This window comes from Trifolium pratense, linkage group LG5 (genome assembly GCF_020283565.1).
Source record: "Trifolium pratense cultivar HEN17-A07 linkage group LG5, ARS_RC_1.1, whole genome shotgun sequence".
Taxonomy (NCBI): domain Eukaryota; kingdom Viridiplantae; phylum Streptophyta; class Magnoliopsida; order Fabales; family Fabaceae; genus Trifolium; species Trifolium pratense.
The window spans coordinates 5,901,425-5,926,290 of NC_060063.1; the positions used below are offsets into that span (position 1 = coordinate 5,901,425).

At 30.6% G+C, this 24,866-nt stretch overlaps 2 protein-coding genes and 2 pseudogenes across 2 annotated transcripts; 2 read left to right on the forward strand and 2 right to left on the reverse strand.

Moving 5' to 3' along the window:
* The first annotated feature begins 363 nt into the window (after positions 1-363).
* LOC123885233 (ABSCISIC ACID-INSENSITIVE 5-like protein 2) lies at positions 364-4,194 on the forward strand. Its single transcript, XM_045934503.1, has 5 exons — positions 364-882; positions 989-1,790; positions 2,118-2,254; positions 2,351-2,422; positions 3,849-4,194. The coding sequence occupies exons 2-5, from the start codon at positions 1,118-1,120 to the stop codon at positions 3,927-3,929; spliced, it is 963 nt and encodes a 320-aa protein (XP_045790459.1). The 5' UTR covers positions 364-882; positions 989-1,117; the 3' UTR covers positions 3,930-4,194.
* A 1,578-nt stretch (positions 4,195-5,772) lies between these two features.
* Positions 5,773-6,998, reverse strand: LOC123885762 (annotated as a pseudogene).
* Positions 6,999-16,657: 9,659 nt separating this feature from the next.
* Positions 16,658-18,736, reverse strand: LOC123885928 (annotated as a pseudogene).
* Positions 18,737-21,789: 3,053 nt separating this feature from the next.
* On the forward strand, positions 21,790-24,397 carry LOC123886992 (14 kDa zinc-binding protein). The gene is made up of 5 exons (XM_045936255.1): positions 21,790-21,950; positions 22,506-22,563; positions 23,101-23,190; positions 23,899-24,016; positions 24,150-24,397. Exons 1-5 carry the CDS (start codon positions 21,823-21,825, stop codon positions 24,215-24,217), a joined length of 462 nt encoding a protein of 153 aa, XP_045792211.1. The 5' UTR covers positions 21,790-21,822; the 3' UTR covers positions 24,218-24,397.
* The last annotated feature ends 469 nt before the right edge of the window (positions 24,398-24,866 follow it).

Sequence of the window (24,866 nt, forward strand, 5' to 3'; positions counted from 1 at the left end):
TTTTGTTTTTATTTTTTTGACTAGCGTCTCATAGCACTAGTTAGCAAAGCATTTTTTTTTTCTTTTCGGTAGTGACTAAAAAAATTCCAACTTAAAAATGAACAAATAAATTTTCTAAAGCTCAAATTCTAACTTCTACGTGTATATAATACGATATCAAGAGCATTAGCAAGACAATCACTATAAAAAAAAAAAAAAAACTTAACAAAAAAAAATTTTGTCAAGTAGTCTAGTAGCTAAAAAATCCACCTTAAAATGAATAAGTTGAGTATCCCGAATTCAAAACTAAACTTCTGCACATATTATCCCGAATTCGAAACTGAACTTCTGCACATATAATACAATATACCTACCGATTGAACTAAGCTCACAAACATTTCTAAATATACTAATAAAGGAACATTTACTCAAAAGAAAAAATAAACTTAAGCTTCCATTTTAAGCAATGTTCTCTTCTAAAGAATGTGCCACTTTCTCATAAGTGTTTTGTTTGTGCTAAGGTTTTTGCAGCACACATGTTTGGTTTTTTTCATTCTTTAATGCATAGTGTGATGATGATGATAGAATTAGAAATGACATGAATCATTAGTTTATGACTTTATGCTTTTTTTCCTGTCTCTCTCTCTCTCTCTCTCTTTCTCTCTCTCAAACTATCATCCTGTGTTTATGGAGCATCTATTCTGTAGCATTTGATTCCCTTTTTTTTCTACCTGATCTAGCACCTTTTTGTCTTTTGGGACCAATTTGCAACCACCCTTTAAACCCCTTTTCAAAATTGCATGCCATGTGTTTGTGAAAGTGTCTCTGTGAAAGTGTCTCTGTTACTAAACTTTCAAAACTTCAAACAAATTTGTTGTGTTTGACATTGATTTCATTTTCCTGGTATGTTGTGTTCTAACCCTTTTGGTTTTTGTTTCAATTTTGGTGCAAAGTTTATATCTTTAGATACAAAAATTGCTTCTTAGAAACTTTATTTTTGGTTTTTCAGTTCATCTTGTTGCTAGTTGCAAAATATAAATTGAGTTGGATTTTGGGTAAGAATCAGCTTTAGAAATGGAAGATAATCAAATATAAATTATATAGAGTTATAGGTTTGTGTTGAAACTTAGAGAAAAAAATGGTGTCTCAAGGTGGAACAGTTCAAGAGTCAAGGACTACACTTTTATCTAGGTCAGGATCTTTGTATAATCTAACCCTTGATGAAGTACAAAACCATCTTGGAAATTTAGGGAAGCCACTTGGAAGTATGAATCTTGATGAGTTGCTCAAGAGTGTGTGGAGTGTTGAAGCCGGTGAAGTTTTTGATTTCGGTAACGATGTTGCTGGTACTACCATGCAGCATAATCAACATGGTGAGATGAATCGACAGGGAAGTTTAACATTATCTGGAGATCTTAGAAAGAAAACTGTTGATGAGGTGTGGAGAGATATGCAAATTGAGAAGAAGAGGAGTGTTGATAGGGATCGGAAAGCACGTGACAGACAACAAACACTTGGTGAGATGACTTTGGAGGATTTCTTGGTGAAAGCTGGAGTTGTTGGTGAATCTTTTCATAATAAGGAAGGTGATTTGTTAAGGGTTGATTTGAATGAGGATTCTCGGCAAAACGTTTCCCAACACGGTCATCATTGGATGCAATTTCAGCTTCCTTCAGTGCAGCAGCAGCAGCAACAGCATCAACAAGAAAAACATATGATGCCGGGATTTGTGCCTGTTCATGCCATTCAACAGCCTTTTCAGGTTGCAGGGCAAGTTTTGGATGCGGCAATCTCACCGTCTTCTTTAATGGGTACTGTTAGAAAATAAAATAATTTATCATAGTTTCTTGATATTATGCTAGAATATCTTGGTTTATCATTTATCTCCTAGGATCAGTTTTCAATGTTAGCCTATCTTAGACTATCTGCTAGGATTAGTTTTCATATATCGTATTATTATTTTTGGTTTCTTGATTTCACTACATACATAGGTTTGAGTTTGTGTATCCCTATAACTACGATTGATATTTATTAGTCTTTTGTATCAAGCTACTATGAACTTAGTATCCAGTTATTATCAATAATAATTGAGTTATTTATTTCTCACCCTTTCATCTAAAATATCACACCTTCAACAGGTACATTATCAGATACACAAACACTAGGTCGTAAAAGGGTTGCCTCTGGTATAGTCGTAGAGAAAACTGTGGAGAGGAGGCAAAAGAGGATGATTAAAAATAGGGAATCTGCTGCTCGGTCACGAGCAAGAAGACAGGTTATACTCTTTACTCTGTGCGTGGAATGGTTTTATCTTTGAAGTATTTTTGTTTTGTTTGATACAAGGTAAAATCTTTTTCAATGGAATGGACAGGCTTACACGCAAGAACTGGAACTTAAAGTTTCGCGTTTGGAAGAGGAAAATGAAAGGCTTAGGAAACAGAATGTATGTTTCTATGCCTTAATCAACATGGTTCTGTTTTTCACTGAATTCTGATCTAATGAGCACTCATACAAATCATTATTTTGCAACAAATTGTATAATATTTACAAAAATAAAAAAAGAACATTTTCTTGGGATGAAGAAAAAGTTCCATTGCTTTGCAACCATATTGCATCCTATTAGTTTCAGGAAATTGATACATCACAGAAAACTTCACTTTGGCCATGTCGATATTTTCTTAATAGTTAATACTTGTTACTATGCCTAATTTCTTTGAAATCAAGATATGTTGTAGCTCGTCCTCCATTTGACTGGTTTGATTATTTCGTTAACAGAATTGCCGTCTGGTTTAGTAATGATTTCTTAGTTCACATTATTTAGACAGTGTTGGATTTCGATAAATGTGAGTTGAAATGATAGCATAGGAAAAATCAGAATGCAGTACTTTTGGGATTATATTGGATTAAGCAAAGAAAGCTATACAATGGACATATACATCTACCAAGATGATGTCCTGATTCAAAATTAAAAAGTAGTTGATGATATCCAATTACAAACTTTAACGTCATTCATCAAACTTTAAGACCTTATAACAAGCAGGACATACCTAACTGATACTGCTTTACCGATAAAATGGTACCTTTGGACCAACCATATGAAGTATGAACTGATTCTTTGAGTATTCTACCTACTGACTATTGTTGTTTTTCTTGTTTATTGAATTTTCGGTATAGTTGGAGATATAATTATACCATTAATGTCTGTACTTAATAGCTTATATTTTAGCCTTAACATAGCCCTTAAAAACCGACTTGTAGTGTCAAAATTGTCTAAGCTATATAACTGTATTTAGAACATATCTCTACCCAATGTAGGACTTGGATTTTTTCCAGTAAAAACCCAAAGCTATTGAGTCTGGTGCATGGATAATACCAGTTGCCTATAAACAGATTTTGGATAGATTCTGAAACAATTTTTTGCTTTTGGACCAAACGCAACCTCATGAAACTGAGTTGCATAGTAAGGATTTTCTGAGCTTTATAAGTTTTATTTAGGCCATATCTCTAGCCATGTTGAAAATGCAGGTTGAATCGCCCGACTCTCAGGTTTGGTTTGGCCTTGTCTAGAAGGTTTTCAATTTTGTTTCCCTAAGGTGTTTGACCTGTTAAGACAATGTCCTAGTCAGCGAAGCGATTACGGATACATCTTAGGCGTCTCTACTCTGAATCCCGCAACTTTCTTTATGTTTTGTGAGGTTTTGATTTCCCAATAAATAATTTAGAATAGTTAGTTTTTGACTTTTGTTAGCAAACTTTTGAAATTGTTGTAGAAAAAACTATGAATGTAATGAAGTACTTATTTGATAACACCATTAAAGATTATTCCAGAAAACTCATCTATTCTCACGGTAACATTTTTCTTGTTACAGGAGACAGAGAAAGAGGTTCCATGTGCGCCGCCACCCGAGCCTAAGAATCAACTCCGCAGAACTAATTCGGCATCCTTTTGATGTCTTCATTGGAATGAGTTTCTTATTCTTTTTCATGCTATCACAGTTCTCATGTGCATTATGCATTTGACTCTCATGTTTCCATACAATTGGAACTTTGGAAGGGTATTTATCTTCTTGAGGTAGTTGTTTGTGATGCAATCAGTTCTTCACAGCTTGCTCTATTCCACTAAAGTTTTGTTGTATGTTGTATCTATATCATTATCATGTCTGAATTATGACTTGAGCAGCACTCTAAATATATTTCAGTCTAATTCTGGACCTACATGTGGATTTAGTATCATTTTCTTTTTTCTTTGTGAGCATTTTTGTAACTTATAGTAGTCATTGCTTCATTGCATTTGCTTAGACAATAATTTGAACTTTACTTTAAACTATTTCATTTCAAGCATAATGTAATTTCTATTAGTGTGAAGAAATTTTGTTGAAAATTGAAATTTTTGGGTACATTAGAAGAGTGGAATTTGGTTACACATATGTGAGTGAGAGTGACTATATATTGCTAAGTAGTTTTGGAAGTGAGAAAAATTCCTCCTTTTGTTTTTGGTACATAGACGAAATGATAAACCATTGAAACCTCACACACACACAAAGTGGAGGACCAATGTTCAAACCCCGATAGTGGCGTCTGACCTAACAATTTTGGCATTTCTCCTATTTAAGCTAGAATTAGAATTTGTGTACCCTCACGTATATTCTTCTGTTCCAAACTTTGCTGTATCTCCAATCACTTGATGTGACTCTAATTTGTTAAGAGAGTATCAAATTCTTTTGACTTGCATGAATGGATTTTAGTGGAGCAGCATAACATATTTTCTTTGTTGGCCAATTTGAAATTAAAATGATATAACAATTTTACAAAATTATTTGAGTACTAGTCACATGTGATAAATATACATAGGATATATTTGAAATATAAGCTTTGTTGGAAGATCCATATCTCAATGTGTTAGAGTGGGAGCACATCAATTAGTGGAATGAAGCACAAGTGGACAATGTGTCCCCCACTGGTATAGGTATATATATAGATATATAAAGGAAGATAAGTAGAAGATATAATAAGTTTGTAACATGTGAACATTTGGAAGGTCCTTAGTGAAGTTGACATCAAGTACGGAGGAAGTGGAAAATAATGTACAAACAAAGTCACAGATAAGGTGACATCAACATGTTCAAGTTGAGGACAAAAACAAGATATGACTTCAAGGGAAATAGATTCGGTGCAGTCGACTGAGATGCAGTCGGTGCATCTGAGCCATCTGATGATCATTAAATTTGAATCGTTTAATTTCAATCTAACAGTCTGGATCTTATTGACTGAATGCAGTCATGAGGTGTTGACCGCACTCAATCCAGATCCGACTTTTAGGGAGGGGAAGAATCTCTTATAGAGATCACAATGAGCTGGGTAGGTTGTGTTTGAAAAAAAAAATACACATACTAGTACATGCGTGGGTAGCAACTTTATTACACATACTTGTTTTTTGACTATGGATAAAAACTCTTGCAACACTTTCTTTTTTCGGTTTGAATTTTTAGCTTTTAAAATATGCATAAGGTTTTCCATTTTTGATGCGGTGCATATAGTATATAAAAATAAATTCATTGTGAAATATTGCTTGCTAACAAAATAAATCATAGGTAAAAAAAAAAGGTAGAAATGTAGGATCAATATAGTCTATCATTGTTGTATCAGATTTGGAGGCAGAAACTAAACCAATAATTTTAATTCAGAAAATCAACTAAAGAGGAGAAATCAAATAATAATTGTAGTAAACACCAAGTCGTGCAATTTAGAAAAATTTGTCGTACACTTTATCATTTTCCATTATATTATCCTCCCTAGACTTCCTAAACTATATTTTCAAGTAACATTAGTAATGCTATACCCACTCCCACCACTAGAAGTCCCTATAGACATAGAATTAAAAGCCGGCGATGAAGTCGATGGTGACGAATCGCCACTAGTTTCCAGTTTCCGGTGAATGATCATCCGATGGAGGCAAAGATTGCAGTTTCAATGACAATGGAAAAGTCTCAGCGGAAGAAGAAGACCTTGTCATCATAGTTGACCCAAGAAAGAGGCCACACCGGCAATGCTACTTGACCAAGAACGATCGGTAAAGGGCTGTTGGCGGGGCTGCCGCAACTTTGTGTGGATGGATAGGCAATGGGGGTTGGTGGAGGTAGGGGCACCACGGTTTCCTTCTGAATTTGATCATCTTCCATAATAGTTGAAGATTCCACCTCCTAAAATAAATAATCAAAATAAAAATTGGATCAATCTTTTCCTTTTCTAGTTCAAATTATATCTATTTTTATCTTTGACTAAAAATAAAAACAATTTCCTTACAAATAAAAGAAAGTTGTTGAAACAAGAAAATAATTACCGTATCAGTGGTAAGATCAAAGACACTAGATTTCCTGTTGCGGCGGCGGTTCGGGTTCGAACGGTGAAGAGAATGCTTTTGAGCATGACTTGCAACTTGAGTTGGTGTTCGAGTTTTGACATAGCGTCTAGAAATTTCTGTCCACTTACCTTTACCAATATGTTTCAATCCTTTCAAAAACATCTCGTGTTCTTCCTCCGTCCAAACACCTTCATTAACTAAAGCATAACAAAAAAAACATTAATTAACTGTCTTTTATTTATTAAAATTAATTATTAAAACTTTAAGTAAAAATTATTCGAGAGAAACTAAATTTAATTATTGGGTGAAACGATTCGTATTTAAATTTTTAATATCTTTTGGAAAAACAAGCATCACAACTGTAGGAATAACACAAAATAAATACCGTTAATTTTAATTACTAACATTGTTTGCATTTGCGGGATCTCGTTGAGGCATGAACTGCAATATTGTCGGAGACAGTACTAGCATCACTAGAGCTTGAAACTTGAGGCGTAGGTTGTTGATTTTGATAGAGGTTGTTGTCGTCGTCGTTGTTGTTGTTGTTATTAGTTGCTACGGTGATTTTAACGCCAAAAAGCATGATGCTATGTTCTCTCCCGTCATTGCATGTTTGAGAGATGTGACCACATTGTGAGCATGTTCGAGACATAGACATCTTCGTTTTCACACACTTTTTTACTCAAAGTATAACAAAAAAAATTGTAATAAGGCACAATGAGTTCTTGTAATGAAAATAATCTAGATAACACATATATTTATATTTAGATGTGGTGCAAACAAAAGAGATATGATGTAGGATTTTTTTAAAAAAAGATATTCTATATTATTCTTAAGATTAATATACCAAAGATAGAGAAAAAAGATTATCTGGGTGATTGACAAATTTTATTTTATTTAAAAATAATATTATGAGCAGAGATTTGATTTGTTTTTAATGATAGATAATAGATCTATAAATGGTGTAATAAAAAAAAATCTATAAATGGTGTAATAAAAAAAAAAAATCTATAAACGGTGTGATTGTAGATCCTCGGCAACTATATATCTACCGCCATATCTTTACGCACTATGTCTATATTAATTACCCGTTTGATTGCTGACAAAAAAAAAATTAAGTTGTGTTACAATCTTTTTTATTTTTTTTTGAAAAAGTGTTACAATCTTTTAGATTGCGCGCACATTTTTTTTTTTTATCGAACTTTTTTTTTTATTTTGAGTAAATTTTTTATGTGTTTTTCTTCCTTTTTACGAAACTGTTTTTTAAGTTATAGTTTGGTAATTAAAATTGGTTGCAATTCTAAATATTTAAAATTGAAAGAAATAATTAAATAGAACATATTTATATATCAGTTAAAATTTACCCCATGTAAAATAGTTTTTTTTTAAAATTTTATCAGTAAGAACTTATCTCACATATGATAATTATTTTGAATTTTTTATCGGTGATAATTATCCCGTATATGATAGTTAAAATTTATATATCAGTTTGTACCAAAAAATATTAATTATATATCAGTTAGAATTTACCCCGTGTAAATAGTTTTTTTGAAATTCTTATTAGTAAAAACTTGTATCACATATGATAATTATTTTAATTTTTTTATCAGTAATAATTTATCTCGTATATGATAGGTAATATTTATATCGGTTAGAATTTATCTCGCTTAAAAAATAGATTTTATTTTTTACCTTTGAAATTTGAATATCATAGTTTGCCTCCAAAAGATAACTCATGACAACTTGCAAAATAAAGGACATTGTCACATGCATTTGTTTTCAAAAGTAACTAAGTGGCTGGGTTAAAATGCAACTATGTCTTTCAATAAAGTAACATTTGCACTCAGAAGATGAAATATGGCTTAGATGGCTTGGTTACTTGACAAATGATGTGTACTTTTAGTTCATTTATCAAATTTTTGGACGTCAGTTATCCTCATTTGGGACACATGGCATGAAATTAAGTAAGAGTGTTTTGCACTTAACCAGAACAATCAACTTTCTTATATAGATTAGATATATGAGTCAGAATCAAATGACACTAACTAGTTTGACACCAAATGTTACACCTCTCAATAATTTTAACCGATATAAATTTTATAAAATCTACCGTTTGATTGAAAGTTTATATCACATAGACCATTTGTGTAAAATTTCAAACAAATCCAAAATCTTTTGATATGCTTAACGACATTTAAAAAAAGACACAAACCGTTAATTTTGATGTATCTCAATAACATATAAAAAGATTTTGAATTTGTCTGAAGTTTTACATAAATGATCTATATATGATATAAACTTTCAATCCAACGGTGGATTTTATAAAATTTATATAGGTTAAAACGTTATTGAAAGGTGTAACATTTGGTGTCATTTGATCCTGACCATATATATATATATATATATATATATGCATGCTTACAATACAAAAAGAATAAAGCCTTAAATGCTTTGTAAGCAATACAGAGGCTCCATACACCAATTATAATATAAGTATCCTGTTTTGCGTCACGCTCTACGGCTAAACCAGACCTTGGAAATAAATTTAATTTGATCAAGCACAACAGAAAAATCAGGAATTTCACCTCTAAACACAATATTATTTCTCATATGTCATAGACACCAAGTTGTTGCTAGCCAAATTAAATGTCTAACCTTCATGCCCTTCTTGAATTTTTTATTTTATTTTTGTTTACAATGAGCTGGGGATCGAACTCGGGACCTATAACATACTACCCAAACCCCTCACCACTAGACCAAACCTAGTGGCTTTTCCCTTCTTGAATTTAACAATAGAGCCAAATAACATAAAATGTTTCCATCCACTTTCCTGTAAATTTGAATCAAAGCCCAGCCACAAGAAAACCTTCCTCCACAGTCCACACTTCTTGGACTTTGGGGCAGTTAGAGAAAAGATGAAAACAATCATCTGCTTCTTGAAAACAAAATACACATGGTAAATCGGATGGATTAGACAAAATACCTTTTGAAGTTAACGCCAGTCTAGTCGGTAGTTTGTCAAGAAGCAAGCGCCATCCGAAAACTCCCACCTTAGAAGGGATATCATTCTTCCAAAGTTTGTGTAAAGCATCCACTAATTCAGGTTCGATTATATTTGGCTCAAGGTGCGATAGCAGAAAGTTATACACTGATTTTACACTGAACCAACCTGAATTTTCGGGAATCCAACGCCATCGATCTGTTGTCCCTAGATGAAGCACCAAACTGAACAATAACTGCTCTAACTCTGCCTTCTCGGCCAATTCAGTATGCGATGAAGATGTCAACCATTCTCTATTCCAATTAAAATGGAATCTGCTTGACTGAATAAAATCAGAAACCACGCGATATTTGTGCACCTCTTTCTCATATAAGCGAGGAAACAAATTTCTTAACGGAGCAGATCCATGCCATTTCTCTTTCCATAAATTGATGGAATTACCATTGCCCAACACGCTACTAACCTATGTAGGAAACCAGTAATCTTCATCCTTCCCCCCGACTCCTGCCACATCTCTGCCACATCTCTCCACCAAAGGGAATCCTTGGTCCATAGCTGAATTGTAAAAGGTCACACCATAGTGCTTCTTTCTCATTTATGCACCTTCACTTCCATTTACATAACAGAGCCGAATTGAACAATTATAAGTTTCTAACACCTAGACCACCCTTCACTTTAGGTAAACATACAAGATCTATGATGGTTGTTTTCATGTCGACGTGAGTGATAACGATGATCCCTGATAAATCGCATAGCATGTTGATTGTTTTCATAGTAACGAGACTCGTGTTCCTCTTCTATACTGTAACGCGATTGATACCTGCCTCTTGAAACATAATCACGCGCATCTGAATTGTTATACCAAGAAGAACGTTCATAAGAATGATGGAATATGGGTTTGGAGTGCAATCGTGAACGGTGACCTCTGTTATGCCTTGACTTGTCCAGACCTCCTTTCACCTGTCGCGGCGATTTCCGACCTCGATTTCTCACCACAGTCCAGTCTCCGCTATCTACCGAAACACCACCCTCCCCGTTTCTGCCATACTTCTGGTGAAGGCGATGACCGTAATGGCCGCCGTAGGATTGCCCTAGGAGCGGCGGCTCTCTCTCTACCTCTCATGCGTTAGAATTTTTTACAGTTCTACTGGGCACCACTCACTTACTCTTCTCATTTTCTATTTTCTATTATAAACTGTATTTTAATAGGTTTTATTTCTAAATTATTTGGTAATTTTAAATAAACCTCTAAGCAAAATAAAGTTAATTAAATTACTGCCATTTTTCTGAGATTTCAAATACATAAATTAGCACTAACTATTATTATGTATACGTAAAATCAAAACAAAATGCGCATTATCACTAATTTTCTAAGATCCGAGACATCCACTACAGAAGTATTATTTTTTTTTAAAAAAAAAAGAACATTTGTAAGCACTATCTAAATTTAAAAAAAAACGTAGAGATGATTATTGTTGATGATACTTTTGAAACATGATTATAAATTTTTTATTGATATGTTTTTGAAAGTTCAAACACCTAAATTAGCACTAACTATTATTGATACATATGTAAAAATTAAAACAAAAATTTGTAATTTTGCTCGTTACTTCAAGCGTCAAGTATTATTTACGTTGGAGTCCTCATTTTCCCTCTTGGCTATTTTATTTATACTAGGGATAAACCCGTGCGTTGCACGGGTTTGATTAAAATATAAAATTAAAATATTTTTATAAATAAAAAATAATAATTGCGATAACTATAATCACATATAGTTAAATAATAGATATTATTTTAAAATATGATTATATTTAATATTAGTATATGAGTAAAAAAAAAAGTTGTTTAGAAATATTAGATTTTTTATTAATTTATATCGTAGTTTGTTTACATTTTAATGTAATAGATTTCTTATAATATTTCATAAGTTTGAAAGGATGTATCATTTTTTATTTTATTAGTGTAATAATATAAGATTTTAGTTTTCTTTATATGAGTTGCAATTTTATAGTCAAATGTCACTTTGTTTTTTATTTTTGATGTATCCCTTATTTTATTATTTTCAATAAGAGTTGGAGGCATACCTAATTATACTTGTAGACAATATTGCTCATGAGAAATGTTAAAAAAAGTTTTGATTATAGAATATGATTCATATATGGTGGCTTTGACTATTTGTTCCACGTGTTCTCATTTTTTGAAAATTATGTATCAAATAGCATATTTTGCTTACTACGTTCTATGCAATTTAAGGTTCCAAATAGCTTATCTACTTACTCATCTATCGTTTTCTTGGAGTTTATTCTCACTTATTCACTTGGTGAAATTTTATTCCAACTTTATTAGTCCCAAATTTTTAGTCTATTGTTTGGTTCACTTTTTTTTTTTTGCTTGGTCCTTTTGTTTTTGGTTTGTTTTTCTTTTTCTTGGTGAGGTTTGTGTCTCTTCAAAATTATTGTTAGTTTTTGTCCCTCTTATTTAATATTTTCTTGAACATTTATTTTCTTATTATATTATATAAACTTGAATATTTATTGTTGTCAATATATAAGTTTGGACGAAGATTTTATATATATTTGAATTTTGGTTAAGGTAAAGAAAGTCTTATAGATGAATTTAAGATTTAACATGTGTCATCTTCTTATTTGCTTAAAAAAATGTCATCTTATTCTTATAAATATTCCACTATTTTATTTTCAGCCGTAACGTAAACATTCTTTTAGAATATGTACTTAATTTATCCAAAAAGTTATATTATTATGTAAATTAAATTAATAATTTTTGAATTATTGGTGAATTTTAGTTGTGTGTAAATATGTTTAAATATATGTGTGATTATATTTTCTAAATATATGTAAATATATTTTAACATCTACGGTTTTAATAATTTCTAAAATTTATTTTGACAAATGAGCATCAACAATTTTTATTTAATAATTTTTGTCTTTTTTTAATTTAATTTAGAAAGTTTTTAGTACAATTCTAAGTGGGAGGAAAAAGTATTTAGCACAATTTCTAAACTAACATGTTTTTAGCACAATTCTTTTCATCGATTCATTTTATGGTTGTAAGAATAAGATGGCATGCGTAGATTAAAATAGGACCGTCCATTAAAATTCATATATACTCATATTGAACCATCCAGATTTAGGCAAGTGTTATACGATAAATGCATGAAGATTATATATTTGGACAACCTCTAAGTCAATTTGAATCAATATAACTTCTTGCATGTATTACAATTATAAGAACCGCAAGACTTGAGTGTCAACTACAAAAAAAAAAAAAAATTATTTTAATTTCTACTTTGTTTTTGTTTCTATATTTCTCTTGATCGAGATCAAGTAGATCACATACACATTGTAGACAATATAGTATTTAAAAATGAGACACATATTTATATTTCTAAATTATTTGGATTGTCCTCTTTTAATTGAATTCCTCCAACATCAATATACCCTCGATCTATATCAATTTTAAGGCACTTCAAAATCAATAAATAGAAGTCTCTTTTATCCTCTTCAACTTATTCACATGAAAATAATTAATTATATTTCCATTAATCAACAATTTTTTATACAAATTTTTTACCTTATATAAAATAATAAATGAAAAAGAAAATAAGAAACAAATAAGCTAAAACATTAGACTAATAAAATAATAAATGAAAAAGAAAAGTTGTCTAATTACAAACATTATATCAATAAAAAAAAATGATGGTTTACAAACTGCCATTAGAGTTAAATACACATCCTTACATGAGGTGTCATTTCATAGGCTTTATAAGGAGCAAAGATGCAACGTAAGCAAAAATATAAGTATGTTTTATCCTGTTCTCATCCTTCACATGAAAAAATAGTCATATTCATATTAATCGATTCAACTCAAAGTTTAATTAATCATCGAACAAAACACCGGTTGATATTTAAAAAAATATCCAACCTAAAAAAGAAATAAAAAAATGATTAGAGATGTTCTAAACTTAGAGTAATAGAAAAATTTCAATTTACAAACATATTAATAGGCAACTATCACATATATGTATATCAATTTCTTAATCAATCACATGTAGAAATACCTGATATTCTAAGAGGTTAGACACCATCACATACCAAGGACAAAAACCAATATACTTATGATGTAACTATATATATGCACACAATAGCTTTTAAATCAATTCAAGACACTATAATGTGTAACTTTAAGATATGGAAGGTGAAGATGCATAACTTTTTCTCATGAAGATGTTAGACAAAGAAACCATAGAGTTTTTGCCATGAGATAGATAAATTAAAATTTTGTTAAAACATAGAAGGTAGACTTCCTGGTATGGTGGTGGTGATAATTAGCTTTTGGGTTAACTTTATATAGAGTTTGTGTTTGATAATTAGCTAAATTTACATATTCAATATTAGTGTCTCCAAGAATTCTTTGTTTTCAATTGCATTAATAGGAAATTGTAACATACAATATATATTTTAATAAGATATTGCAATGCAATTAAAACAATAACATGATGCATCATTCCACCTTTCATTACTTGCAATTCATTTTTGTCTCAATTCAACAACAATAAATTGTGTTAGTTTTTTTTTTTAATATATTATTATTGTTTATTATTTATTATTAGAGTAACTCTATTATATGAAATATGAAAAGGTTTTAATAAAGATTGTAGACTTTTCTTATAGAGTGTCACATCATCACAATAACTTATATGTCTAAGTAGAGTCATAAAATTAGAAGTATGATCCCTTTTAATTCATTAGGCTAAGTAGAAGTATGATCCCTTTGGTTTCAAGCAATCCCTTCTAAACAATATAAGTAATGAAGAATGATCCCTTTTTAATTCATTTAGTATTGAAAGAATATATTTCAAGCAAGAGAGACACACATTTTTTTTATTATTAAATTCAGTTCTTTAAGGAATTGATCAAAGAGGTTTGGAATATCAAAGTGAGTCACTTGCTTGAAATATAATGATTCCTTTTTTTATTAGTATTGAAAGAATTCCAATAGTCATGAATATTTTGTGGTTATATAAATCTTATATATTAGTTGGTCCATTTTAATTTAATAATTTTTCATTTTAGTTGGTTGGTCCCTTGTAAGAAGTTATATAGTGATAATTTGATATATTGATAATTAAAATAAAAATGATTTAATTAAAGGAGATGATGAAAAGGTTATATAGTGATAATTTGATATATTGATAATTAAAATTAAAATGATTTAATTAAAGATAATTAAAATTAAAATGATTTAATTAAAGGAAATGATGAAAATGTTTTTTAATAGAGATTGTAAACTTTTCTTATAGTGCCACATCATCAAAATACTTGATTGTGAGCAACTCAACATTCCTTTTACTTGTAAAAGATTTAGTGATAAACAATTGGCGCATGCGTATAAATTGTATCTTCCTTCAAAATGCCAATTTGTAGAAAATAACCTGAGTATTTTATTATTATTTTTATTTAGAAGATATAAAAATTAGTGTTAGTTAATTAATCAATGACAAACAATTGTTTTTCGTAAAATCTATAACTTTTAGCAACACTCTTTAGTGAACCATATACAAAAAAGGGTTAAATATGTTTTTAGTCCCTACATTTTATCCTATTATCAAGAATAGTTTCTATATTTTTTTTACGGTGAAAAAATACCTCACAATTTTTTCTGTTAACATTTTTAGCCGTGACTGTTAAAATTTTAATAATAACTAGAACTTTGACTCATGCGGTGCATGGGTCTAATTAGGTGTAATATGTAACAATAAAAAATAAAATACAAAAATTCTAAGAGCATTTTCAATAAGAGTAGTATAGGGAATTTCATGGACTAATTATTCTATATTTGTTTTATGTGCTTATTTTATATTTTATATATTTTTTAATAATTTTGGACCCCTATCGTTTTGTTTACTTATTAAAAAAAAATTGCTGATAACTAAAGGTTAAAAAATTGATGATAATTAAAGATTAAATAAAAATTAAAGACATAATCAAGAACATAAACTTAAGTAGACATCCATAAATAAATAAAATTGTGATTAATTTCGTTGTTCAAATTTATTGAAAACAAAGTTAACATATTAGGATTCCTAAATTCTTTCATAATTAAAGCACATGTTTTAGCGGTTGAAAGGTTTTATTGTAAGTAAGGGATGCAGGTTCGATGACAAATCTGTATTTTTTTAATATAAAAATGCAATAAAAAGAAAGAGAAAATGAGAGGGGAAAAAATTTGGTTTAGGGTTAGCTTATGTTAGCAAGCTTATAATATAAGAGATTATCGGTTTTTAATTGTTTAAATTGTGCAATGAAAATTGATGGTGCTTAATTGTCGTATGAAATATTTTCTATGAAAGTTGATGGAGCTTAACACTTTGTGGACATAATTTAAATCACAATTGGTCTGCTAGTGCATATTGTATCAATTGATCATCGGTTAATATTAAATCTGCAATGTTAAAATCAAAATAATGAATGTGATTAGTGACATGACTATGGTTGTGTTTGGTTGTATTGCAAAAAAAATTGATTTAGCATAATTAAGTTTGATAATAACTTTCCAAATTACACGTGATAATAACTTTCCAAATATCACATGATAATTATTCTCTAAATTTATGATCTGGTAGAAAAAAAATCATCGATCAGGAAAGACATAAAAATATTTCGTGATGAATAATATAGTCAACAATAATTTTGATATGGTATACTTTTAAAATTGATGGTGGTTATCAATTATTGCACATAATTTTAATCACAATTGGTATACTTGCCATAGTGGTTGAAAATATTGCCTTGCACTAAAGGGTTGCGGGTTCGAATCCTAGTCAGGACAAAATTGTATTATTTTTTAATAAAATTTGCAAGATAAAATGGAGGGAAAATAGGGAAAACAAATTAGGGTTTAAGGTTTGCTCGTGTATACAAGCTTATAATATAAAAGATAATAATAATAATAATAATAATAATAATAATAATAATAATAATAATAATAATAATAATCCATCGTAACCAAAAAAATAAAAATAATAATAATCCATCCATCCAATCTAGACAATGTACACAATAAACACCAATTAATGTGGCTAATCAAAAACCTGTCAAAAAAATAAAATTTAAAAAATTTGGCTAATCAAATTACATAATAACCTAGCATTATCTTGATTAAAAAAAATAACCTAATTATCTTTTTTTTTTCCAAAGTATTAATCATCATAATTATATTATTATATTATTATTGGTAATGCTATCCCCACTCCCACCATTAGACCTCCTTGTAGACATAGTAGAATTAAAAGCCGATCATGAAGTTGATGGTGACGAATGGCCGCTACTTTCTGGTGCATGATCATTCGATAGGGGCAAAGATTGCAACTTCTATGACAATGAAAAATTCTCAGCGTAAGAAGAAGATTCATTGTCATTCAAGTCGATCCAAGGAGGTAACATTGGCAATGCTACTGGACAAAGACCGGTCGATAAAGAGTGGTCAGAGATGCTGCCATTGTGTGTGGATGGAATTGCGGTGGGGGTTGGTGGAGGTAGGGGCACCACAATTTCTTGCTGAATTTGCTTATCTTCCATAGTAGTTGAAGATCCCACCTCCTAAAATAAATAATCAAAATGTTTCAAATAAATAAATAAATAATCAAAATAAAAATTGGATCAATTTTTTCCTTTCCGAGTGCAAATTACATAATTTTTTTTATAAAATTAATCTTAAAATCACATTAATGACAATTTTATTCATTATAAATAATGACATAGAAAACAAAATATAAAGTAAAAAATAATAGAATTCTGTTTTCCTCCTCATGCTTTTTTGGTTCCATAGTGTGCTTATCTTTGCTATGTTTTTTTTAGGGAAATGATATTTATCGCGAGCAAAAATTTGCGACAATATTATGAGTGTTGGTTTGCTAAATATATTACATCAACAACAACTATTTCCTCTGTGTTTCGTAAAAAATAAATAAAAAAAAAACTGTGCATAGATTCGTTGTAAAGATTTTTAACTTTCATTGTAAAGATTGAATTTTGATTGATCAACTTCCATGTGTTCCATTAAACATTGAATTTTGATTGATCAACTTCGATTCGTTGTAAAGATTTTTTACTTTCATTGTAAACCCTTTTGTTATTTTTAAAACTGTGTATATGTCCGTACAAACAAAGTTAAAAATGTTAAAAAATATTGGAGATATGTTAAAAAATACTATTTTCCTCTAATACTAAGATTTGGATAAAAAATACTATTAAGATTTTTAACTTTTAATATTTTAAACTAAAGATTTTTAACTTTTAACTTTTGAGACATGATACTATCTAAAGATTTTTTAGATAAAAAATACTATTTGCCTCTTACACTAAAGATTATTAACTTTTAAGATTTGAGATATGTTAAAAAAAAAAAACTATTTTCCATCTTTTATATATTATTGATGTTAAAAAGATTTGTTTTTATAAAACACTAAGCAAAATTTTTTTTTAAGATTAAAAAAAAATACTATTTTACTCCTCATGCTTTTTATTTTAAATACCAAATAAAAAAATGTTAAAAAATTTTAACTATTTTTTAAAAATCTTAACTATTTTCTGATAACTTATTTTTATTATTATTAAGTTAAAAATTTATTTATAATAAAAAAGATAAAAAAATTTTAAAAAAATCTATCAAAAAATAATAAAAGCAAAATAATTGTTCTTAAAAATAAAAGAAAGTTGTTAGAACAAGAAAAAAAAATTACCTCATCGATGGTAAGATCAAATACACTAAATTTCCCGCGGCGGCGGCGATTCTGGTTCGCTTGGAGGAGAAAATGCTTCTGAGCATGACTTGCAACCTGAGTTGGTGTGCGAGTTTTCACAAAGTCCGTAGAAATTTGTTTCCACTTACCTTTAGGAACATGTTTCAACCCTTTCAAAAACATCTTGTGTTCTTGTTCCGTCCAATTACCTTCGTTAACTAAAACAAAATTAATAACAAAAAACATAATAAACTATATTTTATTTGTTAAAATTAATTATTAAAAACTAAAATAAAAATTGTTTGAGAGAACCCAAATTTAATTATTGCGTGAAACAATTCGGATTTAAATTTGAGGTGTCACGACTAAACAAACATCACAATTGAAGAGTTAACACAAAATAAATACTTAATTACTGACCTTGTTTACATTCGTGTGATCCCACAGAGGCATCAACGACATTGTCGGAGACATTACTAGCATTAGTGGAGGTGGAAACTTGAGGCGGAGGTTGTTGGTATTGAGCGAGGTTGTTATTGGTGGTGGTGTTGGTGTTGTTGTTGTTGATTCCTCTGCTGACTTTAACGCCAAAAATCATGATGCTGTTTTCGCCTCCGTCGTTGCTTGTAGACATGTTCGCTTTCATAAAAAATAATAATGCACAATAAATCCTTGTAAGGAACATAATCCAGAGAGACTCTATGTTTATATATGCGCAAACAAAAGAGATAGGATATTTTTTTTAAAAGATATCCTCTATTATTTTTTTAAAAGATGGTATATTATTTTTAAAATTAATATAACATAGAGAGAGCAAGATTATTTGGGTGATTGACGAATTTTATTTAAAAAGAAAATAATTAGTAGATTTGATTTTTTTTTGGTGAACACACACTGCGACCTATCATATATGTAGCGGTATATCGCTGAAGTGGATAATGCTTATAAATCTATAATAGTGTATATAAATTTTTGGACATACTGTATCAGAATTATCGATCTTAGCAGTATACCCGTAGATATCCAAATAAGGTGTGTATAGAATATTCACTTTTTTTGTAAAAAAATAAAAATATTCACCCTTTTTTATGCGTAAATATATATTATCTCCATGCAACTGAATCTAATCTTTCAAATCTTATAAGATTTAAATAGATGACAAACTCTCTGATAAGAATCAAATAGTACTATCCAATTATTGATGGTAGTATGTATGCTTGTTATTCCTTAAGACACCATACATATTTCCTATGATGAGATCATTGAGATTTTGTGCGTGGTTGGGTTTCATATGATGAGAATGCACATGACATGACATTTGCAACCTAAGAAACTATAGAAAATAGAAAGATAGTTCAAAAGATGTTTATAAAAGTTGGAGTAAATTAACAAGCGGATACACAAAAGTTAAAGAAATTTACCAAAATAACCTTCAATCTACAAATTTATAATATTAAGGATTAATGTTATTTTGTTCCAAATGAAAAGGTGCATATCGATAATTTACACCTTCATATTTTTAAGTAGGTGTAAATTAGAAAGAATTTTAATTACCTCCAATTTACTTAATTGCCCTCATTAAAACTAGTCTGAATTTTAATTTTCTTTTTATTAATTTTATCTTGTTTGGACAATATATGTTACTTTTAGTAGATAGACGTAGAGCTGGGTATGCGGGCTAGCCCGCCCCGTTTAACCCGCCCCGCATAAACCCGCATATTAAACGGGGCGAACAAGCCCGTCGGCAAATATAAACGAGTTATAATATTAAGCCTGAGTCCGGTCCGCATAAGCCCGCGGGTTAAACGGTTAACCCGCGGACTATTACCAAAAAAAAATAAAAAAAAACCACTTTTTTCAAAAAATAAACTAAATTAGGAAAATATTGATATAATGAAAATTTAAAAAAATATATTATTAATAATTTTATGTTATAACATATAAATTGTAACTAAGAAATAAAAATAAATAAAGTTTATGATATCATTGAGTTTATCTATCTTCTCTTTGTAAGTAATGCAATCAAAATCAAATTCAACTGATTCTTATCGTCATTTTTGTACCGTCCATTTTAGTGAGAAAAACTTTCTACATGTACCCAGAAAAGCATAAAAATATTAACAGATTCAACTTAACTAAATCACATAAAGATAACCAAATTATTCAAAACATAATAGCGGAAAATACCCCCAAGAAAAATAACTATCCATTTGGACATGCATCTTTTAAATACTAACAAATGTATATACAGCTAAGGCAAAGTAAAAGATAGTGAAAAAGATCAAAAGATTATAAGTAGAAGAACACGCCTGAATCCTGATGTTTTGTGTTGTTGTCTACTTGATTAAAATTGGAGTGTGTTGTTGTTTTTTATAATTAGGGTTTAGACTAAGTCTTTTTTTTTTGTGGTTAAAAAAAGTTGAATTTGGACATGGACCAAGTTATTTATATATGATAAATTTTGTAATTAATTATATAAAAAAAAGAAGACGGACCACGGGCTAACCCGCGAACCCGCGGATTTAACCCGCATAACCCGCGGTTTTAACGGTCCAACCCACACGGGCAAAAATATAAACGGGCCAAAAAATTTTGGTCTTAAGTCCGTGCGGGCTGCGGGTTAAACGGGTTGGCCCGCGGACCTTGGTCCGTATACCCGGCTCTAGATAGACGTAATGAGTAATGACATCAATAGTTAGTTGTACAGTGGTAATTGACGATGAACTTGATAGGAAGGACTACGGTTCGACTCCCCGTAACTGTGATTGGAAGGGCGCCGAAATCACATGATACCAGAATTGACCCCCGACCAAATTAAGCGGTGTAGTGGACCAAATATTGGTGGAAAAAAAAAGATAAACGTAATGACAAACAATTGGAAATTTACGCATATAAAGTGGAGAGACTATGATTTGAATCCAATATAATATTCGACCAAAATAATTTTGGCAATTGTGTTATGATTTGTGGACAATATAAATGTTTCTTTATCTGACTTAGGGCCTGTTTGAAATACCTTATTTTTTATCTTATGCAAACAAATAAGTTTTATTTATTATTATAAGTTTGTGAATGTAATTTATGAAAAAAATAGTTATAAAAGTACAATTTTTGTTAGCGGAAACTTATAAATCAATATATAAACTTATAATTTATTTATTTGCATAAACTCAAAAATAAGCTATTCCAAACATGGTCTTAATTATTTCTTTTATCTTATTGTCCAAAAAATAATTTAAGCCAAATCTATCACATTCTAATTATTGTTTTTTTTTGTCAAGTAGCTTAGTGGCTAGTCCACTTTAAGGTGAATAAGTGAGATGTTCAGGATTTGAACTCCGCCCTCTTTATAAATAATGCAATGTTCCTGTCAACTAAGCTAAACTCACATCTTTATTTATTTTCATCTATATCACAATCTATTTACTGGAATATATATACATTAGCCAAAAACAGAAAAGAAAAAAATAAATATATTATTGTACTGTATGAGTAGGAATGGACATTTATTTTTTTTTTTTTCGGCTTTTCACCACCAGTTGAATCTGGTTCGGGGGTCAGTTCTGGCATCAAGTGGTTCCAGCCCCCTCCCGATCGCAGTTGTGGGGGATCGAACCGCGGTCCTCCCTACCAAGTTCAGCACCAATCACCACTAAACCAACTAACGATTGGTAGACATTTAGGTCATTACAGCTTATATGAATAAGCACTTTTGTATAAATGAAGAACAATAACACAGGCGAAAGAATTGCTGTATTGACATCACACTTCACTCGTTCAACTCCAATGGCTTCTGAGAAAGAAGCTGCTCTTGCTGCCACTCCTCCTGATTCTGATTCTCCCACCATGTATGCTTCAATCTTCTTTCTCTTCCTCCTTGATTTTCACTTTCTTGTTGTTCCATTTTTCATTGGGTATTCCAATTTCTCACAATGTTTCCATTTTTGTTTCATGTTTGTTGAATCAGAAACCCTAAAAAGGTTTCATTTTTATGCATTTAGGGTTATTGGGTATAGAAATTTTTAGCATTTAATTATACAATTAATTCAATCTTAATTTTGGGATATGTGTTAGATTGATATGTGTTTGATTCATGGAACCAACTTTTGTAATTGATTCTACATTTGATGGGATTTTGAATAGTGATTTTGATTTGGTGAATGGTAGTTTTGGTGCAAGCAAAAACCCAAATTTATTTCAAAAAGCCAAATGTTTTGGTGAATGGGTTTTAAATAGGGTATGATCCTTGTCAAATGGAGCTTCAATTGTGGTAGCATTGCGGTTTCGGCCCAAATTGCCTCCTTATGTTGGATGTAGAAGAAAATATTTAAGTTTTTTGAGACTTTTGGAAATGTCTATCACTATTGTTAATGTTATATAATGTTGTATTTGGTGATGAACAGATTTGACAAGATCATCAAAAAGGAGATTCCTTCGACTGTGGTTTATGAGGATGATAAGGTACTCTCTGATGTGTAATTACTAATAGTGTGATAAGGTTCTTCCGGATGTGTGAAAATCAGTGTTGTCAATCGCGGATGCTATAGAGCTATTATGCCGCAATAGTTGCTATTTGACAATGTTTTGTGCTAAACAGCGCACAACAAAAGATTTGCTCTAACTTAGTTACAGTTATGGTGCCACTATTTGACAACACTGGTGAAAACATTATTAATCTCGATTTATGTTGAAATTTCATTGATTGTATTGTTATGTATGGTTATAAATGTTCTATTTTTTCAGTTTCAATGGAAGTTCTTCATCCAGACACGCACACGTGCAGCGTGTCTGTTTCTTTACTTTCTAGAGTCTAGACTTTTTTTACATGTGAACATGATTACTGTTCAAAAGATTTTTAAGTGTGTATATCCACATTTACATTTTAACGGGTTGAAATAATGCTTCACTTTAATTCAAATCAAATTCTTGCTCATTTTGCAGACAAATTCACTTTGAAGAATCCTTAACTTATTTTATTGATTTTCCCCTTTTTGTAAGGTGCTTGCCTTTAGGGACATCCAACCTCAAGGTCCTACACACATTCTAGTCATTCCTAAAGTCAGAGACGGGTTGACTGGTCTATCTAAGGTAACTTTTAGCCGCTCTTTCATTGTTCATAGACATATTATGTTGTGCCAAAGTTTCATTTGAAAAACAAAAATTATTATCCTCTTTAATTTCATTATAAGTATTGATGTAAATTTGACCATTCTTGTATGCATATCAAGAAAATGATAGATTTTGTTTAGTATCAGTTCGATGTTACCGTGAAAGTTGTGTCAGATAAAAAGATTGATCAGCTTGTCTCATCCTGCAATAACAATGATGCTTTTTGAACTTTGAAGTAATGTTGGCTATTGTATTGTATTGTCTTGTAGAGTTGTAGAATGAAATCGCCACATTTTTTTGGATCTGAACTTTCTATACGAAATTATGTCTCTACCGCACGTAGGTGACTGGCTTTGCGATTTTAAAGTTAATCTTTCATATTGTTTATGCTAATGTTAAATCCTTCAAACAATAAATTATTTTTCTCTAAAACAGGTTCCTGGTGGCCCTTCATTTTTTACGACCTCATAACTATATTTAAAACACTAAACGTAGGGCTTGTTTGATTATGTTTTGTCTTTTGATATTTCTCTCATTGTTTTTGAAATAGGCCAATGACATAGATTTGATTGATCCATGCACATATAGCTGATTTAACATAGTGAAATAAGATTTGGTTATTGATTGAATATGAGAATGCTATATGCTTATATTCGAAAGCTCAGATTCTGACCGATGTTTCTCCAGGCTGAGGAAAGGCACATTGACATTCTTGGACGACTTCTTTACACCGCCAAGCTGGTTGCGAAACAAGAAGGTCTTGATGACGGCTACAGAGTTGTAATTAACGATGGGCCAAAAGGATGTAAGTGTTATTATTATCCATGCCAGCACTTGAACATCGATGAATATCATCAGTTTATTTTTTTAGTTGTTGATTCTTGAGTGATTCTTCTATATCATATATTGAGTTCGATTGTTTTTTTTTTTTTCAACAGGCCAATCAGTTTACCACATTCATGTGCATGTTATTGGTGGTCGACAGATGAACTGGCCACCCGGCTAAAACGTAGGAATGATTTGCGAAGGATCGCGGGCTTTAAAATAATCATATGGCAGTAATACTCTGGTTGTACTGTCTTTAAATAATGGTTTTAGTGACTAATAATTTGATACATGGTATTTGAAGCTTCTGCGATGACTACTTTATCTATGGTTTTAAACTGTTCTTGAATTTAGGTTAAAACCAAGTTTCAAAGTTAATTTTTAGCTGTAAGTTGTAATGCGAACGATGTATGAGAATAGGATATCCTTATATGAGACTAGTCTCATCTTCCTATACATATTTCCTTTTCACGATAAGGATATCCTTTTCACGACAAGGATAGAAAGCGCATTAACTCTCTAAACGTTAAAATAGGACTAGAAATCTCCAGCCCTTTGATCCGCGAACATCGCCTTCAACAACTAACACAAACCGTTCAGATCTGCAATGGCATCTTCCTCAAGAAGGTAACAATCTATACTTTTTCAACTGATGTTCGTTTTTTACTCTTCTCTCTCTTAACATGCATGCTTCAACAACTTTACAATTATTCTCTTTTTCTTAAATTTGTTTGCCAATAAGCTAATTATTACATTTAGATTTGTATTTAGTAACAAATTATTCAATGATTTGGTTTCTGTTTTGAATCTACGGTTTTTATCTGTTTCTA